This window comes from Silurus meridionalis, chromosome 9 (genome assembly GCF_014805685.1).
Source record: "Silurus meridionalis isolate SWU-2019-XX chromosome 9, ASM1480568v1, whole genome shotgun sequence".
Taxonomy (NCBI): Eukaryota; Metazoa; Chordata; class Actinopteri; order Siluriformes; family Siluridae; genus Silurus; species Silurus meridionalis.
Genome location: NC_060892.1, coordinates 14049178 through 14072019, shown reverse-complemented (window position 1 = coordinate 14072019; position 22842 = coordinate 14049178). Strand labels below are relative to the sequence as shown.

The following is a 22842-nucleotide window of genomic DNA, read 5'->3' as shown; positions in this document are numbered from 1 at the left end:
GTCTGGGGATGTTTTTACATCAATTTTACTATTTCATTTATAAAACATTAACACAAAAAATATATTTAAAATGGAAAAACATCACAGTTTAAAAGATTCATGCAAATTGATTAATCAGCTACTTAGTCAGGAAATGTTCTGTTTAATAGACAAATACTAAAAATATATCACAATAACAAAATTTCAGAGAAGCATATCATGGCATTTTACTGATATTGATATTGTTATTGGTATTACCCAGCTCTTGCCTCTGCAAGGTTTGTTTCATTCCAGCACCAAATTATTTTGTTGCCACATGATTAAAATAAAATCATTAAAGGGGATTTGCAAATAGTGAAATTAAGTATTGCATAACGGGGATCAGTGGAGATCAGTTTGAAGAACAAAACCAGATACTGGAACAGATGCGATTCTCAGTGAATAGCTGGGAAGAAAACCTAAACTAAAACATGCATATAGTGTGTGTATATGTATATATACATATATGTAATATAATATAATATATAATATAATATAATATAATATTATATAATATAATATAATATAATAAAATATAATATAATGTATGTGTATGTATGTGTATATATGTGTATATATGTGTATGTGTTTGTGTCGCCACACTTTTTTTTGTGTGCTGCCCCCTGCAGGATGTGGAGAACATCTTCAGTCGTATAGTGGACATCCATGAGGTGACTTTGAAGCTGCTAGGGCTCATTGAGGACACGGTTGAGATGACCGATGAGGGAAGCCCCCATCCACTAGTGGGACGCTGCTTCGAGGACTTAGCTGAGGTCTGACTCCACACATCGTAGTGTCAGGCAGTCTTTAATGGAAGCTGTGATTTAGTGTGTCTTAGCTGCAGGGATCTGCTGTTGTAATTAGAGCTGCAGGAATTCAGGGTGGGATTCATTTGTGCATTGTTAACTCCTGGGTCGTTGGATACTTTTTCAGGAGCTGGCCTTTGACCCCTACGAGACGTACGCTCAGGACATCCTGCGGCCAGGATTCCATGACCACTTCCTCAGCCAGCTCTCCAAACCCGGTGCAGCCTTCTACCTCCAGGTCAGAGGTCGTGGCTCCTTTTAAAACGCACAATAACAACCAAATATTTGCTTATTGGCAATGGCCTGTATTCGAGCTAAACACATGCATGGTTATTTAAAGCAAAATATTGGATATTTTGTGATCCAGTGAGGTGGATGTGGATCAGTACAAATAAAAACCCAGTTTCCTTGTATTGATCCACTTGATCCACTTCCACCTCACTGGATCACAAAATATTGGATATTTTGTGATCCAGTGAGGTGGAAGTGGATCAATACAAGGAAACTGGGTTTTTATTTGTTTGTATTTTTCTTTTTATATATATATATATATATATTATAATATATAATGTATGTGTAGTTTTGTTCAATATCTTGTTTTCTCTTTTTCTCAGTCCATATGTGAAGGTTTCAAAGAGGCCGTGCAGTACGTATTACCTCGGTTGCTCCTGACTCCAGTTTACCACTGCCTCCACCACTTTGAGATTTTAAAGGTGAGCATCTTTTGATTAATCGCATTTATACACATTACAGACCTAGTCATTAGTTAGAAAATCGAGGTTTCAGGTTGCTCTGAAGAGCATCAGACATAATGGCAGAGGGGCTAGTGGAGTAATACTATACAAGACTATGTTTGACAGACTATTCGGCAACGATGATGGACTACCAGGTGGTGTGAAAGACTACCAGACAGATATGACAGACTCCCAGATGGAATAATGATCTGCCAGATATACTGAGGCAAACTGTACGACAAAAGAAGACACGCATATGACATGACAAATTGCCAATCGTAGTGGAACAGACTACTAGAAAGAGTGAGATAGAGTGCCACATGGAATGAGACAGCAAGCCATACGGAGTGGAGCATACTGCTGTATGGAGTGAGACAGGCAGATATGCAGTGTGAGACGGACAGCGAGACAGAGTGAGCGCCAACCAGACAGAGTGAGACACACTGTGAGAATGAATTCGGCATTCTGCTACACGATGTGAGACAGTCCAGACTGAGTAAAAGAGCAGCAAAAAGGAGTAAAGCATTCTGGCAGATAGAAAGACACATGCTGGCTTCTTGGAGTTAGAAAGACAGCTAGACATTATAAAGTAAGAAAGTAAGTAAGAAAATGCAGCATACCAGTGGACGGAGTGAGACAGCCAGCCAGATGCTGTGAGAGAGACTGACAAGTCCACACAGTTGTGGAACACGGATGAAATACTGGATTTCTTGTCATTTGCCAGCCAGTTACATATGCCAGCCATTGTGTTTTGACACAATGGAATGGGATCAGTAGGTAGATTTTCTAAGGTAAATTAATGTATGTTCTTCAAGGTTTAGCTAAAGCCACAAGGGCCACACCACATGTCTGGACAAGCAATATTTTGTTGGGGTTTTTTTTGTTGCTGAATTGAGGCACTAAGCTTCTTTTCAGGATTCCTTTGCAAAAAAAGAGATGTAATTCTTTCTGAACTCCCTTGAAGTTCTTTGCTGCTTTGTGCATATTTGGGTTTTAAAGCATGTGCAAATGTTGAACCAGTTTCATGCGTATTAGTCAGTATTGTAAATGTGGCTGTTTGTAAATCCTCTTTCTTAAGTGCCGAGAGATGTAGAGTCTTCATTAAATGAACCTACTAGAGGAGAAAGTTTCTTTCTTTCTTAATTCCTTTTTTCTTCGCTTTCAGCAACTGGAGGAGAAAAGTGAGGATGAGGACGATAAGGAACGTCTGAAGCAGGCCATCACAGCACTTCTCAACCTTCAGAGCAGCATGGAGAGAATCTGTTCCAAAAGCTTGGCCAAGAGAAGACTCAGGTACGCACGTACACACACACACACACACACACACACACACACACACACACACACACACACACACACACACACACACACATACACATACACACACCTCTTAATAAGAAGTATATGAAGTTTAGCTACTTGACTGGATCATTACATACTCTTTCACCTTAGAAGCATTGACATAAAATAAAACCTCACTCAGTACATATGCACATAACAATTAGACTCTTACACACACACACACATGCACACACAAACTTTTCCTGTACCCCTCCCATCCTTTTCACTCCACCCAGACTCGGTCCTGAGCTCCCTCAGCACCTCCTCGCCCTAAAATAGCTGTTAGTGTATGGCCATGTGAGGGGGGGTCAGCATGTTGTCTCAGGGATGTTGCGTCAGGGTTTGGGCTGTCCAGCTCGGCTGTTATTGTTCTCAGGTTGGAAAAAGCAAGTGTGAGAGAGAGAGAGAGAGAAGGCATACATTTGTGTGAGAGAAATTCAAATCTTTGTGTAGCAGAGCTCAGCATCTCTTCTTTTCAGGCTGTGATTCTAGTTTCATTTTTTTTTCTCCACTGAATCGTTCTGTGCTCCTGCTTCAAGCAGTAAAAATGGCATCAATGAAGTGGATATAAAAGATTTTCTCCTTTTTCATTCTGGTGACTTAAATTTTCACCTGGCTCTAGTCTTTTTTTATGGGGAAAGGATGGCTTATTTTACGGTAGGTTTTTTGTTCCTTTATTTTGATAAACACAACTGTTTTTAGTGCTGTTAAATCTGTGGCTGTGAGGAGCCTTCCTGTTTCTGTTCTTTGTATGAGGGTAAGAACAAAGGGTCAACCTGTTCTGGTACTTTTTGATCTGGTTCAACCAGAGAGCATTTGACACAGTTTTAAGAGTTGTTTTCTGATCTTAATTTTTGGGGTTCATTTAATAAAGCTTTGTTTTATGTTTTTAATGTTATATATTTTGTTATATACACTTACCAAATCAAGTCAGTATGAATCAACTGGTTTAATGTATGAATATACCCAAGGAAAGGGTAAGACTGTGCCAGGTTTTTCATTCAATTGTTGCTTTATTACTATTGAGTATTAAAGCATTACAGTGTAGTGTGCCATGCTCTAAGCGCAAGCCTCTGCAGCGCCGGGTGTTTTAAAATACACGTTTCAGAAGCTGGTATGAAGAAAGAACCACAGACTGAAAAACACTGCACTCCAGAAAACATCAGTAAGCTTTTAAACCCCCCATGATTAGTTCTGTGCAGCCCGTTCCACATCTATTACAAATTTCCTCCTCATGGTCCCCTATCAAGTCTTCCTGTCCAAATCAGTCATTGTGAAACAGCTGAAAATCTTAATCACAATGAATAAAAAAAAGTTCAGCAAACTGATTTTAAGATAGAATGATGCAGATCAATTATTTTTGCCAAACCATCTATAAGGTTAAGCTTAATTATTAATTAGTCTCCACTTTCAGCTCAGGTTTTTATGGGTTTAGCGATCAGCTGATGTTGCTCAAAAATGAAAAACCTTCTTAATGTGGCTTAGTCACTGCTACTGTAGACAAAGCCAGTCTTCCTCTCAGTCGCAAGGTTTCTATTTTCAGTGTTTTTAAAACAATGCCAGTGTGTAGAAGTGTTGTGAGTGACAGAACACTGCTTTTGGTCTCAACCCCTCCTGCTCTGTTTGTCCTCCCCTCCCTCTGCACTGTTGGCTTTGCCCAACGTTTTGTGTTTTTTATTTTATTTATTTATTTTTTTGTGGCTCTGTTCTCCTCTCCAGCGAGTCGGCCTGCCGCTTCTACAGTCAGCAGATGAAGGGCAAGCACCTGGCCATCAAAAAGATGAACGAGATCCAGAAGAACATCGATGGCTGGGAGGGCAAAGATATCGGACAGTGCTGCAACGAGTTCATAATGGAGGGCACGTTGACACGGGTGGGCGCCAAGCACGAGCGCCACATCTTCCTCTTCGACGGGCTCATGATCTGCTGCAAGTCCAACCATGGACAGCCACGCCTACCAGGGGTCAGTGCTGCCGAATACAGGTTGAAAGAAAAGTTCTTCATGCGCAAGGTGAGTGTGGATGGATGAAATCGTGCTTGAATATTTATGGTAGACAGAAGGATGACTGGGGGAAGGGGTGGATCGATGCTTAGATTGGATATTGTTAAGTAAGGTTGGTGTTGGTGGGATGCAGTTTGTTTAATAAAATTAGGAAGACATCAGTGAAAAGGGGCGAATCCGTGAAGGGACAGAGGGAGCCTTGGAGAAACGGTGGACACTAATCGTAAATAAGGAAGATGGGAAAAGGGGAAAGTGCAGTTGGGGGAGAGGTGTTGAATGGGTTGTATTGATTTAGAAAAGACGTATAATGGATGGATGTATGGAGAATTATAGATGATTGATGGTGAACATTCCTGGGAGGAAATATTAAATGTGTCTGTAGCGGGAAACGAATAGGAAATTGTGGATAGGTGTTGATAAGAGATGGATAGATGTCAGTGGGATGGTGTTGGGAAATTAAGTATTAGTGAATTAAGTGAAAGCTGTTTTTGTGTTTCTGGAAGTGATCAATTGTTAGAGTTCAGAGGAAGTGGTGAAAAAGTGAAAGGTAAAAAGTGAACGTGTACATGGATTGTTTGTTGGTGGGAGGGATGTTGGGTATTAGAAAGATATTTCGTTTTGATGTTTGGTTACTGGATGATGCAATGTAATGAGATGGTAAATGGAAGTTCTGATGGAGAATAGCTGTTTAGATGTTGGTAGAGGTGAGCAGTGGCCTAGAGAAAGTCAAAATGACTCAACATATTTGCCATTTTCTCTCAAGCAAAGACCTTTAACAATATTCCAGCTGCAGACATTTATCTGTTCTGCCGAATTTTTAGTATAAAACAAAGCAGTAAAAAGGGTGGGGGTTTTTTTTCGCCGCCATCCTTTCTCTAGGTCCAGATCAACGACAAGGACGACAAGGAGGGTGAGTACCGCCATGCCTTTGAGCTTATCCTGAAGGATGGCAACAGTGTGGTGTTTGCTGCCAAGTCTGCTGAGGAGAAGAATGGATGGATGGCAGCGTTGATTTCGCTTCAGTACCGCTCAACTCTGGAACGCATGCTCGACACGGCCATGCTCCAGGAGGAAAAAGAGGAGCAGATGAGGCTTCCTGGTGCCGAGATCTACCGTTTTGCAGAGCTCGACTCTGAGCAGAACGTGGTGTTTGAGGAGAATGTGCAGTCCCAGTCTGGAATCCCGATAATCAAGGCGGGCACGGTGCTGAAGCTCATCGAGAGGCTCACCTTTCACATGTATGCAGGTCAGAGCAAGACTTTGTCTCTGGTTTGTATATGAATGAATACTTTGAGTTTGTTTAATTTGGAAGGACAGATTATTGGTTTCAGACAAAACTTGGCTTGGGGATCATTAACAATAGATGATTACCAGGTTTCCCTGCACATGCAGTACAGATCTTTTTCTGGTTGAGAACAGATTAAAGCCTGCGGAGGACTTGTATAAAAACTGAATACGTAATGTTTCCCAAAACCGGTCATTCCTTGGTGCTTTACTTTTCTTTGTCTTCCAGTGGTTAGTGCAAGGAATAGAGCGGTTTTGATTGTTTGGTAGTTGATGGGAGAGACCAACAATTAGATGGGAGAGACCAACAATCGAGCCCTTTTGGGGGTCCTCAGGGACTTATTTGGGGGACACTTCATTTTGCCATGATTTGGGATCATGGCAAAATACTTTGGGATTATCTTTTCCTGGCATTGTAATAGTAGTATGTAGTTGAACTAGTGCAAGGAACTTCGTGGGTTGTGTTTTTTCCTGTACCAGTCAGCATCTTCTGATGGACTGGTGATGCATTATTGATGTCTGTTTTTAAGTTTATAAATCAATACCCGTAGTGCTATCAAGCGCTGAGTGCCTCTGAAGTGAAAAGTAAAACACACTGGGTTGTTTCATTATCGGAAAATAATCAGTGGCAAGGTTGTACGATGCATCCTGATGGATATGAAGTTGATTATTTTCCCATAACAGCCCTTCCATAAGTGCCTTGTTAATTTTATACCACTTGTAGGTAATATTACACCTTCGCAAAATGTTAATGACGGATCCACAGAGAACTGCACCTAATCAAACATTTTAAATAACGTTTTACAATTTGCTTATTAGTTTACCCGGAGCATCCACCGTATACGTTCCTGTGCAGTTGCTATGGAAACGATGTATTAGAACAAATGCATTATATATTTATTTAACGACTTCTTCTATGTTGTTCATCACGGTCTGGAAAATGTGCAGTTAGTTGTGTTGCATAACTCACACTCTCAGGGTTTTTACAGTTGTTTGCTGGTCTATTTGCCCAACAGCGCAGTGTGTTTGCCTTCCAGCACAGCAGCGTAATTACACCACGATTACACAAGTTAAAGACTGAAAAGCAACGTGTATAAAAAAAGGACTTCAAATGGATGCTCAAAGGTCATTGCATTTGTTTGGGTTGTTTGTCACCTTGTTCCTATTCCTGGCTGTTTTCTCACGCTTGCTAAATATTTGGTCGCTGTTTTACGTCATAGAACACTGTGTGACGACCTGTTTTGTTTTAGTGTCACGTTAGCGCAAATATCAGTTTTTTTAAAACTGATAAGAAGCTAAAGCGGATAATGAAAAATGACATCAGCAGCTGTTTTTCCAGCATAAGTTCAAGACGGCTGTCTGAAAGGCCATTGCTTAATTAGTTTTTGGAATGTGTGTGTCTATGTCTATATATATATATTTAACAGGCAAATTCCTTGAACAGAGACTCTGATAACTCAACCCAAATCCACTCAGGCTTGTGGGCAGCTTAGAGCTCCTTTGGCTAATAAAACACAAGTCTATTTATAGGTTTAAGAAGGAGAGAGAGAAGTGCAAACTTACTTTATGTTGTTTAATGAGCAGTTGGCCTGCTTGATGATTGTGATGACGAGATCCCCAACTTGCAGTCTAATCAGTGGGGGTTGGTGGGGGAATTGCATAGCATCATCATTTTACTGTAATAACAAACTTCATAAGTGGTACATTTTCATAAAGAAATATATTTTCTTTTTAATGCTCTGACAAAAAACAGGCATAATAAAGATCCAAGTTAATTTCTAGTCACCATGTAGGCCTTTTATCCAGGGTGCAGCCTATTCAGTGTAGCACATGAATTTTCTGTTTGAAACTCAGCCACAATAAACAGGGAAAAACACCGGACAGGAAATGTAATTAGTTATTTGTTTCTATAGTAACAGCAGTTTCACTGGGACTTGAAATTGTAGCTGCTTCACAATCAGAAAAAAATATATCATGATTCTTTATATGTTCATACATTTATCTAACATTTTTGGAAGGAATCTCCAGGCCCTGGTAATGCGATATAACCTTTAACAGAATCTTTTAAGCAAATTTTAGTGCAAAATTATGTATAAAAGTGCACTATTGATATTTAACATAAAACTTTTGTTGATATGGTCCCCTTGTCCTTTAAAACTAAAGTACAGATAATATAGATTTTGCCTTACTGAGTTTGTGAGATGTTCATCAGTCTAACATGTAATGACATGATTATTTATAAAGTTTTTGCTCTAAATTTCATACTTCAGTAATCACATATACACACAGGTCGGAAATGCATCTGTGTCTTCTAAAGTGCACTGGTATAAAGCAATTTCAGTTTTGTTATCACTCCTATTTTTCACAATGTGTTTATCACAGTAACTCACTCTGTGATATCGATATAAATACAATGAATCATGCAACGCTAGTGATCAATCCTGACCTTCCCCAAACCCTGAAACATTCATGATCAAGCAGGTAACATGGAAGATTGTGATATTATATTCCATATACAGTAACATTGCAATAAAAAGGGCTGAACTCTGTATCTGGCTTTGTGTGAGCCGAGTAGGGATTCCTCTCATGGGTGGTCCCGGCCGTTCACACCCCAAAATAAACTTCCTCTCCAAAAGTGTGCGTGTGTGTTAGGTCGCCGTTTTCCTCCAGAGACTCGAGCCGTGTGCATCTCGCTCATTTCTAATAACTCAGGGGAAGCTGTCCTTTTGAGGAAAACGGTGTGCACGCATGTGAATGCACCCTTTTTTTTTTGCCACCAACAAGTTGGGAAAAAAGGTGCATCCTGCCCGATTCACCTCGAGGCTGGAGCTCACAACTGGACACAGCTGGGTGGAGGATTGATGGATGCTGTTTGCTTGATTCCACCATATCAGCCCTGGCATGCATGTTCATGCTGTTCTGTCTTGAGTCTCTTATACAGTTCATGCACACGTTCTTATTTGTGTGGCAGCCTTTGGAAATGTCGACATTTTTTTTCTTCAATATATGTTTTCACTTTTTTTTTTTTTTTTTTTTTACTTTTTCAGAAATCTTAAAAAAAAAAAAAAAAGTCATTTGCATGTTTTTCAGTCAGATGTAACACTTGAGCATTTTAAAATATGGAGAAAATCATATAACGATTTCATAAATATGTGGACACCTCACCATCACACCCATATGTGGTTTTTCTACAAACCACACAATTGTAAAAAAACAAACAAACAAAAAAAAAAAAAAACATTTTATTGTAGGCTGTAGAATCATTATTTTAGAACTAAGATGCTCAAACCTCCAGCAGTCCCGGGTAAAAAGCAAGCACCATGAAGAAGAATAGTCTTTGTTACATATAAATTACAGCACAGTCAAATTATTTTCTTCGTAAATTCCAACTTGTTCAGAAGCTGGGGTCAGAGCGCAGGGTCAGCCATGATACAGCTCCTCTGGAGCACAGAGGGTTAGGGGCCTTGCTCAAGAGCCCAAGAGTGGCAGCTTGGCGATACCAGGGCTTAAACTGCCGACCTTCCAGTCAGTAACCCAGCACTTTCACCACTGAGCTCCCGCTCCCAGACATGGTTTAGTTGTGAATGAGTGGTAGACCTCGATTGTCCTGCTCCTGACCTGAATAGCTTTGGGTATGACAAGGAACACTGACTGCATGCCAGACCTCCAAAACCAACATCAGTTTCTTCTACTTTGTATATTCTTGTAGCTGAATGATCATAAAATCACCCACAGACATGAGCCACAATTTAGGTGATGGCTTTCACAAAGATGTGGATGTTATTGAATGGGAGGCTCAACAAGCACATGGTTCTGATGGTGAGGTGTCCACAAACGTTTCCTCTAAAATGTTTACAATGCAGTCTTATCTCTCACCATGTTTTTGAGAAAACATTTGAGTTTTTCCGCCAAAATGTGGTTTACATATTTCTTAGAGATTTGCATCTTAAAGCAAGTTTGGTCATGCTACCTCGCAAAGCAGTATAACACACTCCGAGAATTTTTTATTATTTTTTTAACCAAAACTGTTTAGTGCTAGAGTGAACCCATACACCAGTCTACATTGACGCGTTTAACTTGGCTTTTCAGTGCACATGTTTTTCTAGTTTTTTTTAAATTGTTTAATTAGAAAGTTTTGATTAGGCAAATCTTTCCTGCTATTGTAACAGCATCTATTCACACTATCCCTAACACTATTTGATCAAGTGTACTAAAATCTCGATCTGAAAGGTTGCTTATTTAATTAATTTATTTATTTTTACTGTGGGTTCATGCTAAACCTGTTCCTAAATGTTATCAGTACAAGAACACTAACTGAGATTCATTTTTGGATTTGCTTTTCCTGTCTGTGACTCCTAAGAGCTGAGTTTTAAATCTATTTTAAGTGCAGTGTGTATGCAGGTGTGTGTGTGTGTGTGTGGCCCATGTGAGGGCAGTCTTGTGCGTCAGAGTGGCGTCTGTTTCCTGGCCAGAATAATTCCAGGCTGATTGTTTGTAAATGCAAACTGAGGAAGCTATTGTTCCTTACTGGCCTCGCTGAGGTACCCAGAACTCAGCAGATCCATCATATGAGCAAACAGCTCTCCACACGACACACAAACACACAATAGGAGTATCAGAGGAAAAAAACTCCTAGTGTAAATATAAACTCTCAAGTGTAAATGTTAGTGGCTGGTTAAAACTTATAACACGAAGGTCATAAACAGAATATAAGTTAGTGTCAGGGTATCAAAGTTGTGACATTCCAGCTGGAGTTCAACACATCTGCACTTAAATGTCTGCACTTTAAATGTTGCGGATGGAATATAGTTCTCAAAGAGTACAACCTGTAAGGTTTTATGCACAGTTTGTATGCACCTTACTGAGGACATGTTAAAGCTCCAGAAATGGGTCAATTTTATGGCATAGCACTGTTGAATTCTTAAATCTGTTTGGTCGGGTGGTGTTGGATTTTTGTCTGGATTTAAATTTGTGAGGCAAATCACAGATTTCTTTAAATGCATTCTTTCTATCATTTTTCTACTCATTAAATGACAGACCTCATTGACTCTATTTAGCATTGTTGGAAGGATGATTGGGGTGACATTTAATTTCAAAAGAGAAAAAAAAGATCTTAGTGAGTGTTTATAAAATGACTATTTATATATGATTTGATAACAGGAACTTTTTTTGGACAGTCCACAATTTTACTGTTTAGCAGATTACTATTATAACTAACTTCGTTGCAAAATATTACACTTATCTGATTGCCAATATTTAAGAGCTCGAAAGCACAATACTGACCGAGGTTGAGCATAATTTCTTATGTTAGTTTATTCATTAGGACTTGTGATTTTTTTTTAATTATTATTATTTCTTTTTAGAGAGCGAAACATGCAGGTTTTGGGTAATCCATTTAATCCTTATGTAGTGTTATGCCATCTATAGGCCATGTATGGAACTGCACGTGCATCCACTGCATTGAGTGAGGGAGTGAGGGAGTGAGGGAGGGAGGGAGGGAGGGAGGGAGGGAGTGAATGAGGGAGTCACTCTATTAATTTCACCTGATGACCTGAAGCGTCTCAGATTTCTTATCCAAGTTCTTTGTCTTCAAGTTTTACTTAAATATGCTTGATACATTTCATTATGTATTTTTTTTTGTACATCAGAATTCTCATATTTCTGTATAATCTGTAAATTTCAATAATATGCATACATCAAATCTGAAGTCATGAAAACAGGTGCAGCTCAAGGCCATTTCATATTTCCCACCACTGACCAAAACAATATGAAGCTTTACAGGACAAAACAAAACCCTTGAGTCAACACTGAAATAATAACAATGAAGGTTTTTTGCTTGAAAAATAAAAAAAGAATAGCTAGTAAGCTTCTGTTTTTTTTGGCAGATCCCAATTTTGTGCGAACGTTCCTCACCACCTACAGGTCGTTCTGTAAACCGCAGGAGCTGCTGGACCTGCTCATTGAGAGGTGAGATACCACTTGTACATTTGTCAGTTTATTTGCAATAATGTTAAATGTTAGTCTCTTGAATACATTAAAAGTATTTATTTGAAAGAATGACTATGTTGTTCCAGAAGCTGTATCAGCTTAATTTTATTTGTGTGTGTGATGTCCAGGTTTGACATTCCGGAGCCCAAACCCACAGAGGCGGATCAGATGGCCATGGAGAATGGAGATCAGCCGCTCAGCGCCGAACTCAAGCGCTTCCGCAAAGAATACGTCCAGCCTGTGCAACTCAGGTGAACAAACCACAGATATAATGTCCTGGGACAATTTGGCAAAATGAGGAAAAAGCGCATAGTTCAGTGATGGTGTCTAAAAATAGAATGTCCAAATGCCTTTTTTTTTTTTTTTTTTTTTTTTATAAAACCAGTCGTGTTCTCTACATTGTGGTCTCTGAACAATAATGAATAATTCATGTATGCTTCTATCTATACTGTGAATTTTGTGAACAATTTTTTAGCACTGTGGCAAACTTGTGTAAAACGGGAGCATCTGCATGAGCTTGTAAATAAGTAGTTTTATGGCGAAAACCTTTTCTTGAGCCCATTACAGTACTGGTAGAGACTTCTTAAAAGGTTAACTTTCTATCATACTATATATTAAACAAGTTTCTCTACTCGTTCTCGGGTGAGACAGTTTTCTGTTCTGATCTCTAAGTGCTACACATTCCAATGTTCTGTAGGAATAAAAACAAATTGTACATAAAATAAATAAAGTTTGAATTTTGTGTCTGCAGGGTGCTGAATGTGTGCCGACACTGGGTGGAGCACCACTTCTACGACTTTGAGAGGGATGCTCAGCTACTCTGCCGGCTGGAGGAGTTCATTGGAACAGTTAGAGGTAATCTTTCTCTCTTTTTCTTGCTCTCTTCTGAATTTCCGTTTAATGTGGGTGTTGATCATTTTTGCAATTAGAAAATCCAGAATAAGAACATACAAGGCCCGAGATCATACATCACAAGCAGTAAAAAGTGTTTTGCCTTTGAATAGAAATGGTTACATTCTGCTCTCTTGCATGAATTAGCGTTTTTTTTTTTCCATTCTATGCAACTGATTCTATGCAATAAATGTTCTTGTACAGCGATTTCTTAGAACTCTTAACCAGTCAAATTAAGAAATTAACAAAAATTGTCAAATTAAATGACTTTTCGATTTAAAGGAATAGGTTCAAGTGAAAGCATGCCACTGTTTTAAGATTGAGCTTTATTGAACTTTTTTTTTTATATATATTTCTCGTTTCCTTTCTGCAGGCAAAGCCATGAGGAAGTGGGTTGAGTCTATCACAAAGATCATCCAGAGGAAGAAGCAGGCACAGGCTAACGGCCCGAGCCACAACATCACCTTTGAGAGCCCACCTCCGCCCATTGAGTGGCACATCAGCAAACCAGGTCAGGTCGAGCAGTTCGACCTGATGACCCTTCACCCCATTGAAATTGCTCGCCAACTCACTCTGCTCGAGTCTGACTTCTACAGGTACAACACAGTTTATTTGAGATTAACTGTAGTGATGTGATTTAATAGGTTTATTGAACATTAGGGAACAAGGCCGCTTCCTGTTTGTATTTTTATTTTTTTGATCCCTCGCCAATTTCGGCCGAGAAAATGGGGCACTTTAACACAATGCAGGACATGGGAGTATTACTTATTGTATCAACATCTTGTATGCACACACACAAAAGGGAACAAGGGGACACACTTCCCCTTAGCTCTGTGCGCCTGTGGGAACAGGGGATGACCGTCATACCCAGGGTTCCCGTTTTCCCTCGAGGCTGTGTTTCGTCTCCCTGAGAGCTTTAGTAGTCTCTAAATGGGTGTTCTGTGTACTCCAAACTATTACACTACACGTGTATTAGTGGATGCATTAGTTAATATAATGGTGTTAAGTCTTTTTAACTTGATATTTGTTATAGCTCATAATAGGTAACAGATACTATACCATAATGTATACTGTGTAATGTGTACTATCATAGTCAGTATGTAGGGCGTGCCATAACCATTAGAAATAGGGGAAAAATATCAGGAAAAATGCATACCTCATAAAACTGGGATAATTCTGTGTGATGAAAAGCTTGAGCCAATACAAAAAAATAAAAATAATAAATAATATATATTGTGTATTTCCGGATTTATTGTTTTTATTGTAGCTTCCTTTAGAATCTGGCAACCCATGTATGTGTTCCTGCTTTTAAATACTACTGAAATGAGTTTAATAGGAGAATAATAGATAGTATAATATCCAGTGGAATATAAGTGGTCCATATATTTAAATATGATCTTCATTTATTAGTGCTGGCTACTGTCTAATAAGCTTAGACTAGGTATAGTATAATGCATTTAGTGAAGTCTAATGAAGTTCAAACCCTGTTATTCAGGGGTTATTGTACTCATTGTATTGATATTAAAGCTTTAAAATAAGATTTCAGAATTTCACCCTCACTCAGACCAAATTGCACATATCTGATGGTTTAATTCATCCTTGAGTCATATGGCATCTATTGCCAAATTCTATGAAACATCAGGTCTGTTACAGTGCTGTTTTAGGACTAGTTGCATCCTGTGCTTTACAAGCCAAACACTGTTGTCTGTAAACTAAATCAGTATATTGTAGGATTTAAAAAAGTATAAAGGCCTTGTTGAAGCCATTTCAAGAGTTCTGGGCTAGTGAGTCAGTTTGTTGCACTCACAGGCCTTACACTTTTATATTTGCTGTGTCAAACTACAATATTAGTAAATGGGATAAATTTTTTTTTTCCCTGGTATCTCTTGGCACATTGGCAATAATGTGGACATATTGTAAGAACTTTTCTCTCTTTTGTATCTTTCAACTTGTAAACAGTTACCCCTTGTTTCTTCTGTATTTTGCTCAGGCAGTAGAAAGATGAGAGAAAGCAGGCTGCCATTTTTAACTTTTTATGCTGGTTCTCTGTCTCTCAGGGCAGTTCAGCCATCAGAGCTGGTGGGAAGCGTGTGGACAAAGGAGGACAAAGAAATGAACTCTCCTAACCTTCTCCGTATGATCCGCCACACCACCAATCTTACCCTCTGGTTCGAGAAGTAAGTCACCGGTGTCGCTCTGACCATTGTGATCATAGGTTAGATACTAACATCATACCACAGGGGGACTTGATTTAAATAGATTTATTCTGAGAGAGTTTAAAAGCATCTAAAACTATAAAACATAAGTAATTGGCTAAAATAATTACAGCAGTGGTGTACTGACTAATTATTTAGTAATTGGAGACACTGGACAAGTATATTCAGAGGCTTTAATTATCTGCTGCTATTTCATTACTATTGTAAGTTAATCAGGTATAATGTGTGACTTTCTTAAACATTTTCTTAGCTTTTTCTTACCTGATCAGTTTACAGCCAGAGCAGATCAGCTTACCTCTGTTAAACTGACACAGAAAGCTTTTAAAAAATAGCTTTTAAAAAATAAATGCTCACTAAAAGAAAACATAAATTCAATGGAACCTTAATTCTTTCTCCTGTAGTAGATTAGAACGGACAGCTAACATCGTATTCTTCTCAGGTGTATCGTGGAAACCGAGAACCTGGAGGAGCGAGTCGCTGTGGTGTCGCGCATCATTGAGATCCTGCAGGTCTTTCAGGAGCTTAATAACTTTAACGGTGTCCTCGAGGTGGTCAGCGCCATGAACTCTTCTCCTGTATACCGGCTCGACCACACCTTCGAGGTAAAACTTTGAAGGACTCGAATGTGAACTTTGTGTGATGATTATTTAAAAAAAAAAAAAAAAAAAAAAACATGAATCTGTATTAACGATAGTTTATAGTCCAATCCTTTTGCTTGTTCTTGCAGCAAATTCCGAGCCGACAGAGGAAGATTCTAGAAGAAGCCCATGAACTCAGTGAGGACCATTATAAGAAGTATTTGGCCAAACTCAGGTCCATTAATCCACCATGTGTGCCCTTCTTTGGTATGCTTTTTCCTTTATATTCCAGATGAAAAGAATGAGATTTTAGGGTTTTTTTTCCCCAGGTCAATTATAACTGTATCTTAAATGTCTGTGTTTAGGTATATATTTAACAAATATCCTGAAAACGGAGGAAGGAAACCCTGACTTCTTGAAGAGACATGGCAAAGAGCTGATCAACTTCAGTAAGCGGCGGAAAGTAGCAGAGATTACCGGAGAGATCCAGCAGTACCAAAACCAGCCATACTGCCTACGGGTCGAAAGTGACATACGGGTTCGTTTGGCAATAGGATATGCGATGGAAATTCAAGTTGATCAGCTACATAGATTTAGTTATTATAGGTGTATTACTTATGTGTTAATTAAATTTATCAGCCAGTTTAAACTAATTTCTGTAGCATTATTTACTACCTATAGAGCGGTTGAATGATTGATTCAACTGTGGCTGCGGAGATAGAGACCTAAACATTTGTTGTATTGAAATAAAATCTTTTATGTGTTTAATATGTTTAATTGCTTAAATTCGCAAAATTTATAGTAAAATTGAAAACAGTTTTGAAATTAAGTAAAAAAAAGTTATATCAAATTGGTAAAGAAGTCAGTTTATGCAAAATATTTAAATATTGTAGCATGTTTTATGCCTGATAAGCAGGATTAGTGAAGAAATGTATCTTACCATCTGCACAGATGCATTTAGTTTTGATAGAATAAAATAAATCTATTAAAATAGAAAACCAATATAATGCTATTAAATTAACGTGAATAAAATCTCACCTAACATCAGCACACGGCTTACACTCTGCTTTGTTTAATTTCAACGCTGATGCAGAAATTCTTCGAGAACCTGAACCCGATGGAGGACATGACCGAGAAGGAGTTTACAGACTATCTTTTCAACAAGTCCTTAGAGATAGAGCCCCGCAACGCGCGTTCTCTGCCTCGATTCGTAAGCTTTTACTGCTTTACTAAATGTTTGGATAAAGATGTTGGATAGTTTTTAATTTCCTATTCAAGGAATACAGTGTTAAATCTGCTTCCTTTTCCCACCCCAGCCTAAGAAGTACAGCTGCCCGCTGAAATCTCCTGGCGTACGACCGTCCTCGAGTCGCCCGGGCACAATGCGTCACCCGACACCTCTGCAGAACGAGCCGAGAAAGATCAGCTACAGTCGCATTCCAGACAGCGAGACCGAGAGCTGTGCAGCATCTGCGCCCAACTCACCCCGAACGCCCCTCACGCCCCCACCCGCCTCTGGAGCATCCAGCTCCACGGATATCTGCAGTGTGTTCGACTCTCCGCAGGGTCCCTCCAGCCCCTTCCACTCGAGTATGTGATATTACTCACACCCACACAATCCTTTTTTTCCCTTTGGTTGTTATTTAAAGATCTTGCATGCAGGATGTTTAGTCTACACTCCTGCCACATGATAAACACTTGATGGATTGTTTCAGATGGATGACTGAATTTATACTAACGAACCAACTATATTTTATTCAGCATTTAACCAGCATGTGGGGGCAGTTTTTAAGAATGTGCCTTGTTCTCTCTCTGTGTGTGTGTGTGTGTGTGTGTGTGTGTGTGTGTGTGTGTGTGTGTGTGTGTGTGTGTGTGTGTGTGTGTGTGTGTGTGTGTGCGCGCGCGCATAAGTTACTGACAAAAATCTAGAGAAAGAACAACAATAGTTGATTTTCAGACAGAGAACACCCACTTTTTCTCTACCTTTTTGTGTATTTTTGTATTTATCTCTGTGTCTTGCTGTCTCTTTTTCTCTGTCTTTCAGTTCATCTCGATATATCTTTATTTGTCTCTGTGTCTTTTTTCTGTGTCATTCTCTCCTAGTTTTTGCCTCTCAACACTCAAATCTACTTGATTGTCTCCCTTTGACATTTAGTTTTTCTTTCTGCGTGCCTGTCTTTCTCCTTCTCTATTTTACAAGCTTGTTGCCTCACAGTTCTTCATTGATTGATAGATTGACGATAATGGCTTTTACATTTAGTCAGCATAATACTAATAGATGTAAAGATCTGGATGCAGTGTGTGTGCGTGTGCGTGTGTGTGCGTGTGCGTGCACACTTCCAGGCAGAAATGGTACAAATTCACAAAGTATATTTTGCATGAGGATGACTATAATAGTGGTGATGTTTGCCAGATTTGGTTATATTTAAAGCCCTTGTCTATGTAGTATGTAGTCTATGTTCCTTTCTCAGCATGTCTCTCTCTCTCTCTTTTTCTCTTCTTTTTGCTGCCAGACAGCGACACCATTTTTGCCCCGGTTGCTCTGCCTCATGGCCCACGTTAGTATAAGCCCTCTTATACCTTTCTCACTTTCTCATCCCCCTGTCTTTCACTCACATGTTCACACTTCCATTACTTTTGTCTTTTCTCTCAATCACCAGAGCTGGAAAATCTTTCACATGCTGTTTTATAGGGATGGGAGCCAAAAGACTCTGTTTGACTTTGTTTGTTTTTATAAATCACAGGCTCACAAGGTCATTGTTCACGTGATTGAAATGAAAAAAATTGGATGAGGGTTTGGGGTCAAGGGTCATACATCTATGATTTGTGTCTTGATCTATATTTCATGTTTTGGTGTCTCATCCATAGTAAATCGCTGAAGTATGATTTGTGGTCTTACTTCTTTGTCTCCTCTGTGTCTCTCCGTCTCTCTTTTCAGGATCATCGTCTGTTTCCTCCATGGTGAGTTTCCACAGGAGTACAGACGACCCCCCTGTCCCACCTCCTGTCCCGCCACGGCGGCGTCCTGAATCCGCTCCGGCCGAGTCCTCGCCCTCAAAGGTAGCATGTCCGAATCTGGTGTGGGTTCTGGAGCTTGAATCTAATCTGAAGTTGCTCTCTACGTTTAAACTGCATTTACAATTTTCAGATGCCACCTAAGGTGACCTCAGAGGGTGTTGCCCATCCTGACATTTCATTTAATACTTTTTGTTCTTCTCTGAGACGTTTACAGCCGTAATTTTCAACTGTTTTTCCCTAAATCAGCATTTGTCTGTCGGTTTTACTGTTGGAAGAATCTTGTGATTTTCTGTGCAGATGCAAAATTGCGTAAAAGAATCAAATCCTGAATAGGACATAATGCGCAAACATTCAAATAAATGTTGATCTTTTCAGGTTTTGTTTGTCTCTTTCTTTGTTTAGATGATGTCAAAACATGTGGACAGTCCCCCTGCCATCCCCCCTAGGCAGCCCACCGGAAAACTGTACCCAATGCGTTACTCGGTGCCGGACGCTCCCTCCAGTCCGCCCTCGCTGCCTCCTCGCGAGCCCTTGCGCACTCCTGATGTGTTCTCCAACTCGCCTCTGCTCCTCCAGCCTCCCCCCCAGGGGCGCCGTGCTGAACCCAGCCACTTTTTCCCTTCGTCTCCATCACCGCTTGGACCCCGGAAACTCCCGGTCTCAGCTCCTACGCTGCATGTGCTCGAGTGCGACACTCCACACAGTGCTGCCGGACCCCCTCTGCCCCCCCGCCACAGTACAGCGATCCCTAAACTGCCGCCAAAAACGTACAAAAGGGAGCGGGAAGGTCCGCCGCTTCTCGAGAACGCCAACCTTTCCTAAAGAGGAAACACTAAAGACTGCAGACGAGAAGTGATATATATCTATATCTATAGATATAGATGTAGATGTAGAAGAGAAAGAAAAGAGAGAGGGAGAGAGACCAATGACTTTTTCAACAACAAAAAAAAAAAAGACTTTGATGAAATGCCAGTGTTGGACTTTTGGAGGAGACAAACATAAAATGAAAAATGTGCCCTTAAACCGTTCAGATTGTGTGTTTTTTTTTTTTTTTTTTTTTTAATGAAGTGAAACTCCTGCAGGTTGTCTCTGTATATTTTTGTTAGGTTTTTTTTGTTGTTGTTTTGTCTTTTTGAAAGCTGGTTTTTTTTTTTTTTTTTTTGGTCCTTGTCTGATGTTTGTTCATTTCATTTTGCTGTTTGTTGTTTTTGTTTTTTGTATGTTGCTTGTTTTCATCTGCCTTTCCTCCTTTCCTTCCCCCAGCACAGCTGCAGTCAGGACCATCTTTAAAAAAAAAAAAAAAAAAAAAAAAAGGAATAAAAACCCCAGACATACGCAAATCATTAACATTAATGCTGGATAACAAAAGACTACAGCGCAGTTTGAACCAGCTCGTAAATAAAGCAAATCTACAAAGCAAAGATTCTCTTCACAGACTCTGTGCCTGCCTCCTTAATGCTAAGGACCACCTTGGCCAATGTGATGCTGGACGACAGGTAGGACTCGAACGATAGGACTCCCTCTGCCTCAGCCTTTATCTTAACCACACCTCATTGCGTGCATAACAAAAAAGGGACTGGGAGACGAGAGCTGCGTTCGTGTTTAACCCCCCACGGGGAGAGATGTGTGTGCCAGTAGTCTCGAGTACCACGAGTCAAAGGTACCCTCCTACAACCAAAGAGGTACTTTCATGCTTTCAAGAAACACAGAAAAAAAAAAAGAAGCGATTGTCCTTTGTGTTAGAACTTTTATTTTCTGAATCATTTCTGTTATATAATAAGTATGTAAACATGGTTGCCTTCTTAAACCAAGGGAATAAAAGTGTTTCTACCACTGTGTGCTAAAAGTCATGCTAATGTTCAATATGATCAAATAATGAGATGATTATTATATAAATAATGTGGGTACAGTAAAACCACTGGAAGAAAATCGGTCAAAAAAAGTACTTGCGTAGATTCGGAAGGACTAAGGAACAAATTCTGATGTGATTGAAGCAATGACAAGAGCGGCATGGTTACGTTTCTGTAGGTGCATAACAATGCGGTTTGATAGTAAAATAATTGTGTATATATACACACACAACTGTACATATAACTTACACAGAATTATGTAAAATATTTATTAATGTAATATTAGTAATGAAATAGTTTACTGCCCAGTTCACAGCTACCACTGAATGGTTTGATGATATATATGTAAATTAAATATAAATCATTTAATTCACATCATCAAAACTCATGGTGGAATGGAAAAAAAGAATTACTCAGTATTAAACATTTTTAATAGCATTTCTTACAAGATTGATCTAATTTTATTTCATCACCATACAAATTCAAATAGTGGAAAAGGAAAAGACTGAGTTTAATAAATGAGGTTCACAGTAGTGACCTAAACGAATTATTTTAAACTTTTTATAAATGCAGATTTTCTTGTGTGTGAACGTTCCTCTGAATGATTTATTCATATCCAGATTCGTAAATTAGGACACTTAATCGTGAAAAAAATCATAACAGCCTGTCAGTGCAGCAAGTGTTTTAATCAAAGTCCAGTGCATTAGAAATCTTCCTCAGTAGAAAGAGGAACACATGGGCTTCATGACCTCTCACAGAGAGGACACAATGTGACGAGTTGAGCTCTTACTGCTGCTCTCGTCCCGGCTTGCTTTCAACCAGACTCTGCACTCTCGCCAGAATGATTTCATTGCTGCTACTGCACTGCTCAGAGTCGTAAGGAGCGCTGATGGTGAGAACATTGGCCACACGCAGGACGTCACCCTCATCCGTAACGGGAATGAGGTTCTTCTCCAACCACGCTCGCAGGTCCTTCTTACGCTCTTCAAGCTCCTCGGTGCTAAATTCCTGACTACCAGCAGGTGTAAAGAGAGACTTCATTTTCCTATCTGTATCATCATCTCCTGCCTTGATGAGCTGGACGTCTTTCACCGCGTGACCCAAGACGACCTTCACAGAGGCACTTCTTTTCTCCTCGAAGGTCACAAGAACGATGCTGGTGAGGGAAAAGAATTTGTATTAGTCAAACACGCACACAAAAAAAATCTTGTCTGAAAAAGGCATCTCTTTTTTTGAATGGCTGGTTTTGTGGTTGATGGGAAGATCAAATGGGGCTTGTGGTTACTGATCAGAAGGTTTTGGGTTCAAGCCCCAGTATTGCCAAGCTGCCACTTTTGGGTCTTTACCCCTTCTGTGCTCCAGGGGCTCTGTATCATTGCTGACCTCAGCTTCCTAACATCGCTGGGATATGTGAAGTAAGTATTTCTCTGTGCTGTAATGTACATGTGATAAATATAAAAGCACCTTAACCTTAGACGTGGGAGAGTCCACTGACTCAATGAAGTGACAAAACTGAAGGTAGCATTAGTTTTTTAATAAAATACATTAGACGTGGCTTGGAAATAAAACACTAATTGTGACATCCTCATCAGCAAAGGACACAAACTTCTACCAATAATAACAAACATTCAAAATCAGCGATCAAACTGGCAACTAGAGTCAATAAAAACAGTTCAGCAGAATGATATCCACGTGTTTCAGAGTGGACTTTCTTCTTACTGTGTAGATCAGAGTAAATACCTGCCAGAAACAGGATCCACAGTGAACACAATGCCTTCATACTGCTGTTTATCCTGCGTAGTCACTTTTACCTCCTGGTTCACAAATGCAATCCATTCCTGCGGCAGCATGCTGCACCATTCCCCCATTTCTCCTAAATAAATGTCGAAAAAAGGAAGAGTTATTAATAACATTTTAAAAAAAGGAGCAAAAACTTTCCTATATAATCCATATAATAATCACAATCTACCAGTTAAAAAACGACTACCGCTTCCAAGACGCTTGAACGTATCGGAGACTGAACGTGGCCAAGAAGTGCATTGTGGGATATTGAGGTTTTAAACTCTCTGAGCCATAGATTACCAGTGGGGTACTAATACTACAAATACCACAACTA

The 22842-nt window shown here is 39.5% G+C and overlaps 2 protein-coding genes across 4 annotated transcripts in view; one reads left to right on the top strand and one right to left on the bottom strand.

The window, feature by feature from the left end:
* sos1 (son of sevenless homolog 1 (Drosophila)) overlaps positions 1 to 20709 on the top strand; it is a 41968-nt gene extending 21259 nt beyond the window's left edge. Inside the window, exons 6-24 of one of the 2 annotated variants that reach the window (XM_046858124.1) lie at positions 648 to 791; positions 952 to 1062; positions 1439 to 1537; positions 2724 to 2851; positions 4619 to 4910; positions 5781 to 6147; positions 12071 to 12152; positions 12302 to 12424; positions 12925 to 13028; positions 13438 to 13660; positions 15122 to 15241; positions 15720 to 15882; positions 16008 to 16125; positions 16224 to 16396; positions 16952 to 17068; positions 17175 to 17448; positions 18372 to 18416; positions 18797 to 18918; positions 19279 to 20709. In XM_046858124.1, the coding sequence (XP_046714080.1) occupies positions 648 to 791; positions 952 to 1062; positions 1439 to 1537; positions 2724 to 2851; positions 4619 to 4910; positions 5781 to 6147; positions 12071 to 12152; positions 12302 to 12424; positions 12925 to 13028; positions 13438 to 13660; positions 15122 to 15241; positions 15720 to 15882; positions 16008 to 16125; positions 16224 to 16396; positions 16952 to 17068; positions 17175 to 17448; positions 18372 to 18416; positions 18797 to 18918; positions 19279 to 19698 (3225 nt within the window). In that variant the 3' untranslated portion in view covers positions 19699 to 20709. The remainder of the gene's footprint in view (positions 1 to 647; positions 792 to 951; positions 1063 to 1438; positions 1538 to 2723; positions 2852 to 4618; positions 4911 to 5780; positions 6148 to 12070; positions 12153 to 12301; positions 12425 to 12924; positions 13029 to 13437; positions 13661 to 15121; positions 15242 to 15719; positions 15883 to 16007; positions 16126 to 16223; positions 16397 to 16951; positions 17069 to 17174; positions 17449 to 18371; positions 18417 to 18796; positions 18919 to 19278) is intronic. The other variant, XM_046858125.1, reaches the window with a different exon arrangement.
* Positions 20710 to 21312: 603 nt separating this feature from the next.
* gemin6 (gem (nuclear organelle) associated protein 6) lies at positions 21313 to 22834 on the bottom strand. 2 transcript variants are annotated; one of them, XM_046858130.1, is made up of 3 exons: positions 22696 to 22834; positions 22467 to 22599; positions 21313 to 21882 (listed from the first exon to the last, which is right to left on the bottom strand). In XM_046858130.1, exons 2-3 carry the CDS (start codon positions 22592 to 22594, stop codon positions 21513 to 21515), a joined length of 498 nt encoding a protein of 165 aa, XP_046714086.1. In that variant the 5' UTR covers positions 22595 to 22599; positions 22696 to 22834; the 3' UTR covers positions 21313 to 21512. The 2 variants fall into 2 exon arrangements, with proteins under 2 accessions (XP_046714086.1, XP_046714087.1); XM_046858131.1 differs by having other exon boundaries at positions 22714 to 22808.
* Between the last annotated feature and the right edge of the window lie 8 nt (positions 22835 to 22842).

What these genes read in the sequence shown, in the direction of transcription:
- gemin6 (XM_046858130.1), bottom strand. Translation starts at nt 22,594, where the DNA reads ATGGGGGAATGGTGCAGCATGCTGCCGCAGGAATGGATTGCATTTGTG. An exon ending in GTGGATCCTGTTTCTGGCAG is followed by an intron (nt 21,883 to 22,466) that starts GTATTTACTCTG and finishes TTCCCTCACCAG; the next exon opens with CATCGTTCTTGTGACCTTCG.